General features: G+C 39.8%; 1 protein-coding gene across 3 annotated transcripts in view; it reads left to right on the forward strand.

The window, feature by feature from the left end:
- The first annotated feature begins 838 nt into the window (after nt 1-838).
- Nucleotides 839-18897, forward strand: part of LOC134640042 (arginyl-tRNA--protein transferase 1) — a 52295-nt gene continuing 34236 nt past the window's right edge. Inside the window, exons 1-7 of one of the 3 annotated variants that reach the window (XM_063491606.1) lie at nt 839-990; nt 4857-4920; nt 5102-5164; nt 5349-5458; nt 6084-6311; nt 10806-11020; nt 13732-13860. In XM_063491606.1, coding sequence (XP_063347676.1) covers nt 891-990; nt 4857-4920; nt 5102-5164; nt 5349-5458; nt 6084-6311; nt 10806-11020; nt 13732-13860 — 909 coding nt within the window. In that variant the 5' untranslated portion in view covers nt 839-890. Of the gene's footprint in view, nt 991-4856; nt 4921-5101; nt 5165-5348; nt 5459-6083; nt 6312-10805; nt 11021-13731; nt 13861-15035; nt 15165-18897 lie in introns of all 3 variants that reach the window. The other 2 variants (XM_063491607.1, XM_063491608.1) reach the window with 2 other exon arrangements.

Genomic DNA, 18897 nt, shown 5'->3' on the forward strand with positions numbered 1-18897 from the left:
TTTATGTGTCACAAAGCTTTTGGTGAAAAATCTGCCCATTTCCCCCCAATGAAGGTCTTTATTTTTGTAATTTTTTGTTTTAGTTTGCTTAATCCATACTATGTTTAATTCAAGAGTGGGAAAGCAGCTGTTGGTGTATAGCCTGATTTTAGTTATTACTTTATTTAATTGATAGAACTGAGTTTTTAAATAATCTTCTTTTGATTACTAATGTTAGGACTCACCACAACTGATCATCTGCCTCCCTCTCATCCTGTCCCGTGCATCCTCTTCTGTCACACCAACTCTCTGCATGTCTTGCTTCACTACATCCATGAACCTAGTCTGTGGGCTTCCACATTTCCTCTTACCTGGCTGCTGCATCTTCAGCATCTTTTATCCAGTATGTCCACTACCCCTCCTCTGCACATGTTCAAACCATCTTAACCTTCTTCTCCAAACTTTGTCTCTAAACTTCTCAACCTGAGCTGTCACTGATAGACAGGATTGTAAATCTGTATATCTTGGTCAGTGAAAGTGAGCATTTTCATCTGCCACCTCCAGCTTCACTCCTTGTCTTCATGCCAATGCCACTGTCTCCAAACCGTACCTTCAGAAAATGTTCAGGCCTCTGAACATGCCTTCATCCTCTCCCCTGTCTCTGTCTTCTTAAATATGAAGTTATAAAGTCATTTCTACAGAATGCACTGCAATGCATTGTTTGTTTTGATCCAAAAAACAAAAGCTATTTCATTATTTGAGAGTGTTACTTGTAACACTTAAACACTTTTTTCAGATCTCCCATGTGTTTTACGCACAACTGATGACGTATCTGCTGTGGGCGGGGTTACATGTCGAGCAAGGCTTGCCCGGTCACCTGTCTCAGCTGTCAGCTGTGCTAGATCTTAAAGATGGCAGGAAATAAGTCTTACACTATAGTAGAATATTTCGGTGGAGAAGATGGCTACCGCTGTGGTTACTGTAAAAGCCAAACGGGAAACTTCTCTCGTGGTAAGTTGGGGATGAAGTGTGTGTATATGTGTGTCTGTGTGGAGGATAGCCGGGGATCTTTGAACTGGCTTGTGCTAATGACCTAGCTCCGTCTACTTTCTGGCATAATAGCCGGCTAGCTGTTTTTTTGCACTGCACCTATACCTAATGTCAGTGTATTTGAGTATGTTACATAGACTGTACGCACACTGCGAGTGTAAATATTATTTAGCGTTAGCCTAACATCATTTAGATAGGTTTAAGGTTATTGACCTAGCTCAGTTTTTAGCCGTTAGCTTCTAGCCTAGCTTTTGCTTTCTGGGAAACGGAAGAAGGCTTGTAGAATAAAATCAGTTAAGGTTATTGTTGAATGTTTTTTCTGTAGGACAACAATGTTTAACTTGGGTGTAACAATGCAATTGTAGCATGTTAGCAGTAGATTTGCAGTAGCACCAAGCTAATAGGTAGGCTCTTAAACAGCAGGACGGAGAAGCAAGGCTGCTGCTCTTAGAAAGTGCAGCTTTTTTTTTTTTTTTGTTATTTGTGATGTGACGCTGAGTTTAGGAAATCCAGGATATTTTATATTTTAAGTGGTTTAACAGTCGTATAATATATAATAGGTGACAGCGAGCGGCGCATGTGTTATAGTACTTTCTCACACTTTGTTTTGGTGTAACAGGTAATGTAGATGGTGCTTGGCATTACTTTTTCTTGATAACTCTGTTCTCTAGCTGTGAGTGACAGAGGGATAACAGTGTACTAGTTGAACAGCCTAATCATAAATGCTGACACGTGGCTACATTTTGGAATATTTAGTAAAAATGTGCCTCGATGATGCAGAGATTCATTTTACTCTTACTTTTTTTAAAAGATCTCACTTTCACATAAAAATGAAAACTGTGTGAGAAGGTAAGAGGACACACTGGTGTCATTGATTTGCTCTGAGCAGGGCTGAGACAGGTTGACTATAATTAGGGAGGTCCCAGTGTAGTCAGTGAGCAACTGGGCACATCGCCTGCAGACAAGAGCTGATGTCTAATCTAAGATAAGAGTGTTAATCTGTTCCTGTTACATCATATGGATACGACAGCTTGCAGTGAAGAAGGGAGACTTTACTACCTGTGTAATTCTTGTAACTATGTAACAGTGCTACAGGGTTGGAAGTGGATGCAGGTCAAGCGTTATCTCATGTTATATTCTCACTGGCATCATTTTATTTTCCTGGAAAGATGTGAAACATCTTATGCTGTAGATGCATGGATTATGCGATATAGTAGCTGTGCATCTGAACAGGTGCTTCATACGATGTTTTCCCTTAGTGTGATTGGTGCAGTGATATTATCAACAGTGTTGTCAGATACAAATCAAACGCAACTCCTCACAACAAGAGCACAACATCTGCTCTCATCTGTGTTATTGTGTCTGTCATGCCTGAGTGAAGGCTGAAGAAGGGATCTGGTGTGAATGGTGAAAACACACTCCAGGTGTGCGGTGAGCCACTGTACTCTTATCCCGCCTGCACATGGAATCCATTCTTTGTATTTTAGACTCGTGATTCCTGCCTAACAAATTAGCAGGGCTTTTTGATGACATGTATTATGTTCAAATAAAAGGAGTTAATTAATCAGCATAATTTAAAGCCTTTTAAGTTCATTTTATATGCTCATTATTGGTTTTAATGCACATGTATATGAGAATGGGACATTTCTGCAATTTCAGAGGGTGTGATCATTTTACAGTCATAGGCCAGAAATATCTGAGAGACTAAATGTGTAGGCCCTAAACCTTTTGTATTTAAGCATAACTTCTCTGGGGGTTTTAAACAGAGTGAATTTCAATGCTCTTTATTTTACCACTGACAAATAAGGTAACTGAAGATCTATGTAACAGGGGGGACAATGATTTGAATAATGCAACATAAGAAAAAACAAAGATTTTGACATACTGTTTACACGTTTATTTATTTATTTATTACACGTTTTCACAGGAACTTCATGCAGACCTGTGAAAAACTAAGGTCACGTCATGATTCATTTGTAGAATCATCATATTGTAGCAGCAGTAACTTGAAGGAATCATTTTCCATAAGAAAAATGATATGATTTTGTCTCAGTCTTTTCACGTTGTTTTGGAGGAATTCTTCTTTGCAACGTTGCTTCAGTTCACTGAAGTTTGCAGTCATTAGTTTATACCCAGCCCCCTGTAATGTCCCACCACACCGTTTGAATTTGGAGGTCTGGACTGTAACTGGGTCACTGCAGTGCCTTGATTTTTTTTTTTCTTTGTCAGCCATTCTGCTGCTTATCGCTTTGCATGACTCAATTGCTACCAGCTAAAAGTTGGTAGCAATTATGTAGACGGCTTCACATTTGCCTCTTGAATACTTGAGTATACAGAGGAGTTCATAATCAGCTCAGTGATTGGAAAGTAACCAGGTACAGTGGCTGCAAAAAACCAAACACCACTGCAAAACATCCCCTCCCTCATTGTGCTTGACAGCTGGTATGAGCTGTTTATGCTAATATGTTTATGCTAATATTATGCATTATGGTAGATATTTCCACTTTGGCCTCATCATTCCAAAGGACACTGGTCCAGAAGTGTTGTGGTTTGGCCAGATGCAACTTTTCAGACATAAGCTGTGCTGCAACATTCTCTTTAGAGAAAAGAGACTTTCTCCTAGTGATCTTTCCAAAGAAGCTATACGTGTTCAGTGGTTTTCTAACTGTACTGTATTGAACTTTAACATTTAACACATTAACTGAGGGCTGCAGACTTTGAGATGTATCTCTTGGTTGTTTGCCTTTTCTCCGACTTTGGGATGAATTTGTTGAGACTTCCACTTTTGGGACAATTAACACACACCTGAACACTCCAGACAAGCAAACTGCCCAAATCTCTGCTTTGATAGCCTTGGTCACACTTCCTGATCATCATTTAATCAAGTGATTTGTATAGCAGCACCTGACTGCTATTTCTCACCCTAGATCCTATGGAAACAATAAGGGTGTACTTAGTTTTTCACAGTACTACAGAGAGTCCTGTGAAAAGTTGTGATGTGTGTCAGACACAAAGAAAACCTGCAGTCTTGCCGCTGTGTCTGTTGGAGACTCATGTGTCATTTTGTGGTTCACTAGTGTAGTGCTTGGACTCTAAGCATCATTTTTTTGGGACATGGGAAATTATACTCAACTGAGAGGTTGGTGTGTGTTGTGTGAACTTTTTAACAGTTAATTACCTCGGCTGTTTTAGATTTAAATGGATTGTTTTCTTGCAATAGAAGCTTACGTTTTGGTTTGTTTATGCAGGCTCCAAGAGTGATAGGAAAGTTGAAAGTTGAAAGGAAGAGCTCAGACCTCGGCTCTGGGAAGAGGGATCTGGTCTGGCTACAAATGATAAATTTGTATATTTCCATTGGGGCCTTAAAGTACTGTGGGAATGACCCTTTGGAGACAGTATTTTAAACTGGAAAAAATGTGGACCTACCACAAGTCTCTCAACTTCTTGACAAACTATGCCTTGTTTGTATACATACCTCCTATCACAGCTGTTTTAGTTTTACTCACGTGTGAAGAGCCTGACTCGTTCTCCTTGTTTCCGGTTCAGTTTATCATCAATTTAAACACAGAAGTATACTGCTACTGACAGTTTCTTCCCCTTCCCATTCGCCTTTTGTGAATAAAACAAAAACTATCTTATGAGCTTAGTTGTTACCACTTTTATGACCTTAAGCCTGACTGGACTTAAGGTGAAGAGACTTTTCATACATAACACTGCCTAGGCTTGTTGCCATATTTTCAACGATTGCCACTATGTGTGAAATTGTATTTAAATCAATTATACATTTTAAGGAAACAATTTGATTATTTGTTTTGTTTTGATTGTAGGGATGTGGTCCCACACCATGACAGTACAAGACTACCAAGACCTCATAGATCGAGGATGGAGAAGGTGAGTAGCTACTTAGTATCCTGGTTTCAGCCAGTGGCTTCCTGCTTCCATTTCAAACCTTTTCTCCTGAATTCAGTTTAAAAATGGAGTTGTGACTACTTCAAATAAAAATTAATAATTTATTGTCATACTATTTTTTTTTTTTTTCTCCCAAAACTCTTGTCCATGTTTTCATTTTCAGAAGTGGGAAGTATGTTTACAAACCCATAATGCAGAAGACATGCTGTCCACAGTATACCATCAGGTAATTTTTTATTAACTTGCCTACCAAAATTTCCTTTTATGAGTCATGCTTTAAGTAACTTAAGATCTGGAAAGACCAACAAACCTAGAATACGCAAATGTTGTTTGATCTATGTTGAAAAAAATACTTCAATTAAATGTTTGCTTTAACAACCAGTAACCTTTACCTTGTATCCTCTCTCAAGATGCCACGCTCTGAAATTCCAGCCTTCCAAATCCCACAAGAAAATCCTGAAGAAGATGAACAGATTTATATCCAAAGGGGAGCTGCTAAAGGGGCAGGAAGATTGTGCAGGTATGTATAATATATATGTATATGTATAATATATGAGGTATTAACACATCTCTCTATTGGTCTCTATTGGTGTACAGTTCATGGAAAAAATGGCAATACTCTTTAAGCAGTTAGTGCTCTGCGATTGCATATGTGTTGTAGTTTGTAGTGTGAAGCACTACACAGGGTTGACTTGAGTTTGAAATTTAATAAATGTGTGAAAATGACTTGAGTCTGTAATGTATTCACGGACCACAGGTTTTGATATAAATGATGCTGCGAACAGCAGGCAGATTGAGATTTATGGGTTTACACAGGAGTATGGCTGTTCCTCTCTATCAGCTCATAAGAGCTCCATCAGTTGCAAAGCTCACAAACTGTGCACATAACATTTCATCAGAGACCCCTTAACAGCAAGGCTTTTTAACTGCAGGATGTCACAGAGAGCAGTCCTGGTGCATGACTGCAGTTCAGTAATGTCATATTCTGATGTCAGTGATCAGGCGTAAGTAAGCGCCCATTCCCTCTGGAGAATTGCACCCTGGTTTAAAGTACATTTAGCGTTGGGTGCTAATTCAAAACAGACGAGAAGGGTAATTTACAGTGTGCTGTCTGGTGTAAGCAATATTGATTTCCTGCATTATAGGTGAGCCAATGGACTCGGTGTGTGAAGAGGCAGGACCACAGGAACTAAGTAAAGTACTTTTAAAGTGCACTGCTCTCACAGACATTCAGAAGGATGCTACAGAGTTTCCATCTACCACAGAAGTTCAGAAGGAGGCAGCAGATGCCACACCTACAGGCTCGCAAACATCACAAAATGATCCAGTGTATGTCCCAGGTGGGACAACAACATCCACAGCTCCCAAACCAGGTAGGAGTCATCTAAACTAGTGCTGTTCTTGCCGTTGCTCGGGGGGGGGGAAAAGTTATGTTAGTACTATAATTAGTTAGCTCATTCTATTCTGTGTGATCTATCAATCTAAACCTGGAGCGGCAATTAATCAGATGATCATAAAAAAATTAAAGTAACTAAACTTTTAAAACAATGACATAAATCCCTATATGAACGGCGGAAGCAGCTGTACTATGGAGCCTCAGCAATAAGTAGTGCAGGGTTTTTACCCCTCTCTGCTCTCGGCTTTGTTGTGTGTGCACCTTCTCACACATAAACAGGCTGAAGGTAATATTAATCGAGTTGACAGGGTGTTATTATTTATTACCATCAATGCAATGAAGCTTCCCAATAAGTGTGAAACTGAAGTGGATAATTTCACGTTGACTTTATTCTAAAGTTTTAATAACCCACAAACTGGAAAGGCCTATCTAAACAAAGGATAACATAAAAACATGGCTACTTTTGATTGTTACAGCGTAGGGTCTGTGTCTACTAACAGCTGTTCTTGATATGGAATGACCCATGCTTTCAGTCTTGGAGCTCTTCTCACAAAGCCGCGTTGTTGTTAGGTTACAAAAATACGGTGAAACATTTTTGCCTTAATCTGTACCGAGTGCTCCGAGTCTCCACAGTCTTCTCCAGAAAGGACCTAAAAACAGGATTAGATCAGTCTGAGATCCCAAACAGTTTGATTGTCAGTGACAGCTATGGATTGACACTTTTTGTCAGGGACAAAGAGGGAAGTAATGCTCTTTAACTGAAAATGCTGTTATCACAGCAGGGGAGAAAAAGCTGTAAGCAAAGCGTTGTTTTTTTCACTGTAGATGCTGAGCTGTCAACACTGAATTTCAGATACAGAAAGCAGATCCTGCCACCAGAAAAACAATGGAAACAGACCTTAAAAATGCACTGATCATACGGAGTATTAATGTAGCATTTATGTGGTGAATTTTTATCCTGGCTTGCTATATAAGTAGTTTCCCTTTAGTGTTTTTGGAATTTCTTTGCAGCAATTAAACTTAATTTGGATTTTTTTTTAAACATTGCAACTAAGTCAATTTGAATACATGATTACTTATTAATTTGTTTAAATGTAGTCAACTACAACTAAGATAATAATAAGCTACCTGTTTCTAATTGAGGAATCCTTAGCTGTTTGTACTTAATACTTAATGGCTTCTTTGGTTTCCTGCTTAAATTTATGCTGTCTCTACTGTATCCAATGTGGCCTCATGCTGTGCTCTGCACTAACTGAAGTATCAGATCTTGCCAGAAGGTGTCACTGTTCACCTTGTAAACCAGGCTTCACACTGCAGCATGTTGGTGAATGAGGGCACTGTTTGTTCACTGTTTTGTAGGAGTGTGTGTCTGGTTTGGAATTATCTGTCTATGTTCTCCTCCTTATTTTCCAGCACAGGATATCCCCTCAATAATGAATTAATAACACTTATAGTGAAGAGATAATAAACTCCCATTAGACAGAGGAAGTGCCGTTTTTAACAACCTTTAATGTTTCAGGCTTCAGCTGCTTTTTTCCTTTCCAGCTCTGATGAGAACGCCATCCAACATCATTAATTAAAAGGCAAGAGAGGATGTTGGAGAAATATTATTGTGCAAAATTTTTGTGAATCATGTAATGATTTATGAGAAAGGCACTTAACTCAAGGGATGAACCAGTGTGGCTTTTACACAAGATCAACAACTTAGTAATGAAAACGGATAATTTGTTCCCATTTTTTTTTTTGAATCTATGAAAAATGTCAATGATAATATAGCTTGACAAGAATAAAATAGGATTTTTAGACCAGCAAGGTGAGCATTTGACCACATTTACCAAAAACCTGAGAAAACTAGGGGGCCAAAAGAGAAAGTGGCAAACTTAAAAAATAAAAATCTACAGCAGGAGAAGAGTACACACTGAACTTCCTTAAGAAATAGGGGGGGAAAAAATCCAACAAACACCTGACACGGGACCTGAGAGATGCATTAGGCCCTTCAGTTGTTCACTACTGTTCACCAAAGCCTTATTAGAAATGGTCTCAGTGGAGGCGGGGCTATTGTGAAGCCATTTGTTTTTAAAGGAAACCTGGAGAAAAGGCTGAGGTATGCCAAATTACTCAAGAATTGGACTGAAAACCGGTGAACAAAAGGCACGTGGAGTAATGAATCCAAATTTTCAATTTTTGTCAGTATGTACAGAAGTAGGTCAAGAATGAGATGGAAAAGTGAGTGTCTACAGCTATTTGTGGAGGCTGTGTCATGGTTTGGGGCTATGAACACAGAAAAGAATTGCCAGATTTTGATCCAGCGTCTGATTGGAACGGCTTCATTTTCCAGCAGGAAAATGATCTCAAACACGATACTAATGCTGTAAACACCACTCACTGGAACACTATCAGTCATGGATTGGCCTCCCCAGAGTCCAGACTTCAACGTTATTGAAGCCGTGTGCGATCATGTTTTTCACCGTTAGCAGAAAACAGCTGGACTTCTCTTTCCTCTACTTTTATGACTAGTGCACTTTATAACTTTGGGGAGTTTCTAGTTACCAAAAACTTAAGCGGAACCAGTTTTAATTACAGCAGAGAGTCTAAGTTGGTGGTTTCTCAAGGGTTATACATTGCAATAAATGCCACTGCACACGCAGAACAGAGACGACAGTATCCTCCAGCCACTGTAAATCAATTCTGACTTGTGTTTTGCATGTTTACGTATAGACAAGCAGTATTTCACATTTCTAGACAGCTTACACCGAGTCTATCTTCTGAAAACCATATGTGTGCTCGGGGAAGCATGGATAGAGAATGTCATAGATTTTATGAAGCGCTAACTGCTGGAGAAAGTGCATCTGTCTTCCACAGGAACTGATCTGTCAGACTTTATCTTCACCACAGCTGCATATCCTGTCCTTGGGAGTACCTGTTTTTTTGTGTTTGTGAGGCTAAGAGAGAAAGTGTGTGTCGATGCTGAGAGTGTAATTACTGGGAGAGAGAGGCACATGGACAGAGTAATCATGGATAAGGGTTGCTGTGTTTGTGGTTGAGTCAGTGTGATGAACCCGGTCCAGGCTGTAGTTCCTGTTGTCTGCGTGACCACTCTTCCTTGACATTGGTTTGTTTATTCTGAAAGAGGTAAACTATGTGACCACGCTATCACAGCCACAACTCTGTTTATACCAGAGGTGATTTCTTGCAAGTGCAAACTTCCTTTCGCACCGCTTTTCATTTCCAATAAAACGCTAATGTGGCAATCTTGAGATTAAATATTACGCTGTTAATTTTCTTAGTCACTACATTTATGTGCTCCTATCGCCCCCGATGACTCGACAACAAATCATTTACAAGAAGAACACAGTAAGCGATAAATAAAAAATACAAAAATATTTTTTAGTTTTAGTTTATGCACTGCAAATGTCATTTCATGTTTTTAGCATATTTTATAGCATAGCTTCAGGTCTGTATTTACTGTTCACAGGATGCAATCTGCCATACAGACACAGGACCTTGAAACAGCTAAAGCTGAATGCTGTGAGTGATTCTTGGCCAGGATCTGTTTCTCTCTCCTCTGTCAGGATCAGGCATCAGGATCTCTCGCTCGCTCTCTCTTCCTTGTGACCTCACCGGAGGGGGGAGTTGGTGAATGAGTTGATGGTGGCAGCTGGCAATATGACAAGCAGGAAACGGCTCTCGTTTCCTTATTGCTCCAAACAGGATGTGGGCGTGTAAACTGTTGACATGGGATGCCCGGAGAGCTGAAGGGCTTGGCAAGAGCCCAGGAGGTTGTGGTGGTAGAGGAGGAGGAGGAGGAGGAGGAGGGGCAGCGGCAGCGGCAGCAGGATGAGAAGAAGGGACAGGCAGAGATTTAGTCATTTCAGGAACTGTTTCTGTCAGTCTTGCTGATAGAAGGAAAAAAAATGTGTGGGTTGTTTTATTTGCGATGTACGATGAGCTGGTCCACTCATTTATTTTCCCACACCAGCAGACCTGATTGTTTTTATTATTAGGTTGGGGTTTTTTTTTTTTTTGTTATCGTCTTTAAAAAAAAAAAAAAAAACTTTCAAAAAACATATGCGATAGCTGCCCATCACTTTGACTCAAGTAGCACATAGAATATTGTTTCATGGCTGCCAAAGCAATGATTTAATGTAAAGACTACTGAGGTAAGGATGGTGATTTTCTCAGTCCTCTTTGATTTTTCACTGAAGCAAGCATGGTAACCTATTTGCCTACATGGTCCAACACATTCTGCCCCACATTTGAGCCTCATCGGTTACAGCGGCTCAAAGTTAAAGCCTTTGTTACTTTTTGTTTATTCTTACCGAAAAAACAAGCTGAAATTGATCATTCTCCCCGAGTTCAGTTTTTAAACTGGATCTTTTATGTCCGTGGCATATTCTCACCATGTCTTTGCATAAAATTAAAGCGATAAGTGATTCAGGAAACCTTTGACATTTCTCCCTCTGTCTTGCAGGGAATGGAGCCGATCCTAGCCGCCCGCTGTGTAGGAAGGCCAAAGAGTTGAGGAAAGAGCGGCGTCTTCAGAAAGAACAAATGAGGCAAAATGGCGACGGTGTTTCTTCCACTGTCTCTCCTACCCAACCCACTCCTAGTCAGAACAACCAATCAAAAACATTGGAAGACTTCATCAGCGAATCATTGCCTGAAAACTCTGCTCATTGCCTTGAGGTGAACACAAATATTGTGGAGCAAACTTTTGTTCCTCTTTTTTTTTCTGTAACTTTAAATAATCATTAACCTATTTTGATGATTCTGTCATTAAGAAATAGTGTTCTTAGTCTAGCTTTCAGGCTTTGTAATGTTTGGACTAAGCTAGCTCGAACATTTGGTCTCACAGAGCTCTTCCCCAGCTCCAGTGACTTCACATGTGTTTATGTGTACGGATAGGATAGCTAGCCAAAGCGGAGTGGAAAAACCACCTCTTCCTACTTCGAATTCAACCAAATGACAGGCACACCACACAAAATGGGTTGCATTACTCTGCTGATGACATTAAAACCACAGCACCCAGCTCAGCCAGTATGAGAAGACATGGAAATGAACTTTTGGCAGGCAGGAGAACAATGTAGAAGAGAGATCCCTGGCAAAAGCTTCCATCTGAGGTTGGTAGAGTAACGTCATTCCTGGTCTTGACCAAGATTTAAGCCAGATGCAGTGATGAACCAGGCAGTGTCTGTCTTTTGTCTCTGTACCCCGTGAGACTAGACAGCTCTTTTCAGTTGGATTCATTTGTTTGCTTGGAATTATAATTCAGTTCTCTTTAGAGGCCACGCACACAATGTTATCCGATGCAAATGGAGGTTAATTATATGTTTTACAAGTCATACAATTTGGAGAGGCTTCTACTTGACCCATTTAGCTCTTTATTAAAGAACATAGAGCAGGGCTGCAACAGATTTCTGGCTAAGGAACATTTTGAATCATTAGCAGTTTAGCAAATCGTTCTGGTGTTGTCACTTGGACGTGTCTTGTGTTGATCCTTAAGTGTTGTCACACCAGTACCAGATGATTATTGTGTTTACACTAGAGCAATTAAGTGTAGTCAAGCTCAGTTTCTTCATAAACACATCTGTTAAAGATGTCACACTCGAGAATACACTGCAGGATACATAAAAAAACCCTGCAGGGTCCATATAAAATGTGGAAATGGAAATTTGGTGATTAAGCATCTTCACTTTGGCAGTGCTGTAAGATCACCGTTGCTTTCTGCAAAGCTTCATTGTTTATATTTCTCTTTTGCTACGATTGATTCTGTGTCCTTGGACGAGCTCACTACTTTTGCAGATCAGAGAGATGAGTCATAGGGACAGGGAAGACGAGTTTAGATGACCATGCAGTGCAGCCGGGGTTCTGCATGCCGCCACTTGGGGTCAGTGTGACAACATGATACAAATCCCCTCGGGCACCTCTGGAAAGTGTGGAACTGCTCGTCCCCTTAAGAGTGCCTGTGTACAGCCTCTACAGTTTTTTCATATTTCCATAGATGTTCTTTTAACCCATTACTTAATATGCAGTGGTTTGGCAGTCAGTTTCCTCGTCTGTCCTTTTACTTATAACAGTGCAAAGAAAGGTCTTGAGGGTTCATGACAAAATATCATTAAGATACAACACTTTTCTTTAATATATTTTAATTAGCTAAACAAAGTGCAGTTGTGTTGTTTGGCTTTATTTGAACATTCTTAAGCAATTTAAGTTGGTTTTGAATTTCAAGTCTGTTTTGAGAACTGGAAATTTCATTTCCATGCTGTCTGCTAGTGGTGCGAGTTCCGCAAGTTTTTTTTTTTAGCTTATCAAAAATATATATCTCCAGATTAAGAACAATATTAAGACGAGCTAACTTGAGACGTTCAGCATCTCTGTTTGACTAAAGGATGCTGATGCCAAATGTTCATATGAGAGACCTAAGAGTTAAGTTCCAAGCCAAACAAACCCCAAGTTCAATTCATCTGTCGTGTCCTTCCAGGGGATTTATATGGCACAGCCTCTGTGGCCAACAAAAGCTTCAAAATGAGGAGACAGTTAATTAAATGGGGCCGGACGATGAGAGAAGGATCATTTAGTTTTTTTAATATTAGCAGCATTGGTCAGTTTTTCTTTCCCCGTCTTTCTATCAAAGACTTTTCCTGATCTTCCCTGTTGAAGTTTGAGCTTATCATATATGCCTAGGTGGATTAACTGCTTCATAAGCACACACGTGATGGATGCATCATATTTTTTCTATGCACCTGTCATTATTGTATGTAAAAAATTAACCTATTATAACTTATTAGGACACTTAGGTTGCCTAATTGTGTTCTTATACTAGGTTACCTGAACTTGGACTGTGGTTTTAATGTTTGTCATGCTTTTGATGACATGGCAGAGCTGAAGAATGCTCCTAAAGCACATAAGCAAATATGTTAATGATTATATTTAGAGCAACTTGTTTGTAATATTCTTGTGTCACAAGAAAGATGGACATAACACACCCACTTTCATGAAGCCACATCTTACACAAACATCTATTAAAAACTAAAAATATTTGTGTGTGTGATTAGATTAGCTAGATTATATTTTATAAAATAAGATTTTTCTCCAAAGGATTCACTACAACTTAAGCTTAAGGTATCGTGCAGCTGTCGTAGGTGAAAAGAAGCCTCTGATTAAAATGAAATGATATCTTAGGAATTGTAAGTGCTGTGATTTATTTGCAAAAGATGGTTTTAAGAGGGTGTGCTTATGTCAGTCTTTCTTCCCTTTTGTGGTCTTTTTTTGTTTTGTTAGTTTAATTTTTAGTTTAGTTTTTTTCTTAATTGGGCATTTTCAATCACCACTTATACTTTTCTCATTGCTTCTTACATTTTATTGTTAACTCTTGTTTGCCCATATTCTTTTTGAAGGTGAGGCTAGTGCGCTCCAATCCCCCTAGCCCGCAGTTCAAAGCTTCTTTCGACGCCTCCTACCAGGTGTACAAACTCTACCAGATGGCCATTCACAAGGACCCTCCTGACAAACCCACCGAGAGCCAGGTCAGAGGGTGGGAGGCATAGGTCAACCTTTTCTAGGGGTACCCAGGGAGGGAGGGAGAGGGTCGACAAATGTGGGGACCTAGAAAGGAAATAAAAGGCTTTGATGTATTCCATTTTTGTACTTATTCATACAGGAATATCATTCAATTCAATCATTTAAGCATCATTGCATTTGTATAACTGGGTTCGGTCACTGTGAAGTTTTAGAATTAGACTTGAATGGATAAATAATTTGTGTTGGAACTTTGAAACAAGAATTAAGTTAAATAGTCCTAAGCATCTGCTTGAATGGGGGGGGGGGAGTGAATTAACATGCTAGTATTAAAGAGAGAGGGTATGTGTATAAATGCGAAAGTCAAAGGGAGAGGAAATGGAGGGGAAAATGTTTCCATACGCCAGGGTTGAGAGCTGTGTTTCTCCAGGTGTCTGACTTGGCCCTTGGTCGGCCAGCCGGGTCGTTAGTATTGAGCTGTTTTTAGTTTGGGGGTTGAGGTAGTTTGTCAGCTGACCCCTCCCGACCTTCGCACATTTACCCTGTCTGTGTCTACTGTCACCCTGCCCTCACGATAGTTTCAGTTTCTGAACTAGAGTATGATTTGAATTTGGAACTGGAGCTCGTAGTGTTTGTGTGGTTTTAATTTTCTTGCTTGCGCTCAGTTCAACCTTGTTTACCTTTTTGAGGAGAGTCTGCGGTGTTGGACAAGAATCTGTACGCGTCCCGCTTAGATGATCCACTCAGACAGACTTCTGCTGCTCTGGACCTCGCACGCACTGACGCTGGGTTCAGTCTGGTATTACCAGTCCTCTTCAGCCAATCTGTGGTAATAGCTGGGCGGTGCACTAGCCTCATCCTCAAGTTTCTCATTACGTTATTACTGTGAAAATACACCATCAGTCTCCTAGATGCCGAATGTTTGCTTGCGCTGATATTTGTGTGCCTGGCAATCTGATTTGAATAAACCAATAACCAAGTGCTGTGTTACCAGCTTTTCTCAAGGGCTAGGAGACTGATGCCAACGCTAAGATACCAAAGTGACTGTATAACGCACTGTTGATTCCAGCACTGTCCACATCCTCCGCCCTCCCTTTTCTAGCTGCTCACTGTCCTCGTATGCATTGTTTATCGTTGTAAAACCTCCCTTCACCTCCCCTCCCCCAACACCCTGTGCTTGAAGGTGAGGCTAGTGCCAGTGAACTTTGAGGACCCTCAGTTCATGGCGTCGTATCAGCAGTCGGCAGCGCTGTACGCCCAATACCAGATGGCCATTCATGGTGATGACCCCAGCGAATGTAGTGAGAGTGAGGTACTGCATGATTATTATTCCACACCTGGTTGGGAGCTGCTGCACACGCTTGTTCAACGTTCTTGCTGCTTTTTGACATTTTTTTTCTTTCTTTGTCTTTTACATACAATACAGTACAATTTTATTTATATAACACGTTTAAAACCAGGGGGTTGTTAGATAAAACAGACACTTTGAAAATACTGTCTTACAATTAGTAGTAGTAACAGCAATATTCATTTTTGTACTGTATTTTGGGGGTTTTGTGGTCTAAATGAATAGTCGGGGGTGTACTGGGATTAAAAATTTTTATTCTGTTCATCACCAGAGCATTGATTGGACCTTGTAAAAACATTAAAAAATGTGTCTGTGTTATAATTTTTAAATGTATATATTATAAAATTACTGTAAAATATATAAAAGGGCATGAAAAGAGTTTTTCCCTAGGGTTTTTTTTTTTTTGCAGCGAATGAGTAGGAATCATTGTGACTATAAAACCTGACCTAAGCAGAGATAATAATTAATGAAACGCATTAAATTATATGTATACACACCAAGTTTCTCCACGTTCTATATCAATAAACGAGGAGAAAATAAAGTCTAGTCAGGATGCAGAAACTGCTGGACAACCTGAGAGGGCCTTTTGTCCCTCTGGGCTGGAAAAACAGCCTCCTCCTCCTCCCTCCTGCCAGCAGGCCGCAGTAAATTACTGAATTCTCCAACTTGTAAAAGTAAGGTAATTAATAAATAATAAAAGCTGTCAGATTGGGCAGGCTGTGGCAGATTCTTTCCTAGTGCCATAACCTTAGCTCTATCAATAGAGCGCATGTGTTTGTGCACAGTCTTAGCTCAGGGTAATAACTGTAGTGTAGTTTTAAGAATTAGACTAATAATATCTTCAAAATATAAAATGAAAATGTTGTGCTAAAAACTCTGATGTCTGTTGAGTTTCCAGAAATAAGGTTTTTTTATTTTATTGGTTTTCCATGTTGGATACCCACATGTGTAGTGTACAAGCCCAGGGTCACATAAGATTAGGTAATTACTTTCAAATGCAGCCTCATTAATTGTAATTTACCTTCACATCTGTAGTTTAGAGTGGTAGAGAGATGCCTACGCTTTAGATTGTAACAACACAGTTATTATATGGGCTGTAATTAGTATGAGAGTATGTGTGGAATACACTGCTTTCTTTGCTTCATGGCAAATCTGTAGTGGTGGACATGAGTCATGTTCACACCACAAGATATGAAAGAAATATGGCTGTGGCACTGGGACCAGAAACATGTTTGTTTGAAGTTGGAGGGGGGGGGGCTTCTTGGATGAGCTGCACCACACAGCACGCCATATTATTGGTGAGATAATTTCAATAAAAATGCTCCAAAAGACAACGGCATCACAAACATATTCAAGAGATCTGGCTCAGTGAATCAAATTAGCTACAGTAACACCTAGTCAGCACCCACCTGTCACTCAAATGCACCGCACTCCTAATTATAAATATGTTATAAAAAATGCATCTAATAAAGAGGGGGGGGGATTAGATACAGAGTCTAAAACATTAAACAAGTTAATTTCTTCTGGGAGAATATTTGGGATTGACCAACTGACCTGGCTTGAAAAATGATCCCTGTATGGAAGTAGTGTTTCGTCCATTTACTCCAGTGTTCAAGAATTGATAGCGTGACATAAATAACAGTTTATGTTTTCGTAGCTCTTTTAGCCCTTCCTGAAAACTTGTGTCTGAACTTAAGTAAAAATTAAATTAAATTTGAAAACTGCGTTTTCGTCTGAAAACGCTCCGCGTCCACACTAGCGTTTTCAGTCGTTTTCACAGAGTTGGGCGTCCACATTGAAATGGCCGAAAACGTTTATGTTCCAGTACTGCGCATGCGTGAAACGCAAGACGATTTGACCTGCCTCATTTCTGTCTGCCGTTTATTTACTTTCTGGCTCATTGTAATGTTGCGGCAAAATGTTGAGGAGAAGCACCGAGTTTTTTAAATGGACTAACAATGAGGTGGAGTTCTTGCTGCGAGTAACACAAAAGTACAAAGTTGCAAAAGCGAGTGAGAGTTAAAGAATTTGAAGAAAAGCTATCTGGAGCATGTACAAACTGATATTAATCTTTAATAGGGCTGTCAAAATTGAGCGCAAGCAAAACAACTGCTGTATAATGCTCTCCGCTATCTTAGTTTAATTGGGCACATGACTGCATCACATGACTAGCATGCGTCATCGTTTTAGAAAGTCTCCGTTTTCCTTGAGCCAAAACGCCGTCTCAGTTTGGACGGGAGGCCAAAAACACTAATGCGTTAGTGTGGACGTAGTCTAAGAGTGAATAGTATTAAATTCTCACTAAATTAGATATTTTTCATCTCTGTTCACAAGTTTCTAGATTCCTTTTTTTTTTTTTTTTATAAGACTAAAACTTAACTCTAATTTTCCATGTTTGGCAATGTTCACATTCTGTTTAACTTGTTGCTTTTTTGAATAAGTGGTGCAGACTAATGAAGCAGTCTAGTGACAAAAGTTACAAATAGTTGTTTGAAATGAAAGGTTTTTAAAACAAAAATTACTGAAGGATTCATTGTGAATTAGTTTATTATCTAAATAAAATTGCAGCTAGGCTTTTCTGTCATTGTTTTGTTTAAATGGGGCGTGAAAAGATTTCTTCCTGCCATGTAGGGAATGATGTAAAAAGTTTGAGAACCACTGGTCTAGGGGATTGACTCAGATTTGGAGCCTGTGTCAAGTGGTCACCGCAGGAACTGCAGTTTTTGTAACATCCACTTTGGCTTCATTTTTCAACCCCTGAAGTTGCTGCTCGATTAGGACAAGTTTTTGTCTTCGGCTGCTTTAATACGAACCCTGAAGTAAAGCTAGTCCAGGGCATGTTTGATTGAACCTGAGCGACTGTGGTTTGTCGACTTTTCTTTTCTCCAGTCGCGCTACAGTAATTTTATATACAGAGCCAGGCCTTAATTGTTCCCACTCAAACAAATTTGACTTTATTTTCCCCCTAGTTTGAATACTGTGACACCCACTCCCGAGCCCATAACACTACTGATTTTATTGTCTTGCCCGTCAAGCTCCTGGTAAACTCCTCTTATTCCCAGAATCTTAGACCACCCCCCATCTCTCTCCATCTATTGTCTTGAATAAGGGAAGTTCGTTGTTGAGGGCACATTTTGGTGAAATGCCATTTGCCTGCTGTTGCTGCTACTTAGGAAGTTGATCCATTTAGCATTTGTTTAGGTATTTATTAATCCATTAAAGTATTCCCTCGGGATAGGATCTAGATTGTTGTCAGCCTATGTTTGAAGCAGGTGATGGGAGACCTTCTCTGTGCATGCAAGCTAAACTACCGTGCCAAGATTGTTCAATCATTGGACAGTAAGATGTCCTAGAGGGTAATTGCTTTGTTTATTTTAGGATGTATGCATTTCCTGTCATGCCACAAGTGAAAGGCAGCCAGACGTTTTTCTTTCCACGTCCAGTCATTGTTTCCTGACAGAGTTGAAGCCCACACTGGCAATTATTTAGATGCATGCACATACAAACACTCTCGCTGGCACTTATTGGTCTTAACTGTTGTGCTGAGCCATGACTCTCAGTTCCTGCACATGTGGCTTTCATTTTCAAGAAAACAAACCCTGTTAAATCTGTATTTACTCTGCTTGATGGCCAGGACTTTTACCAAGACACTTGGAGAAAAATATACGGAAAAAGTTGAGACATGGCAGTAACAGTC

This window comes from Pelmatolapia mariae, linkage group LG13 (assembly GCF_036321145.2).
Source record: "Pelmatolapia mariae isolate MD_Pm_ZW linkage group LG13, Pm_UMD_F_2, whole genome shotgun sequence".
NCBI classification, from domain to species: Eukaryota; Metazoa; Chordata; class Actinopteri; order Cichliformes; family Cichlidae; genus Pelmatolapia; species Pelmatolapia mariae.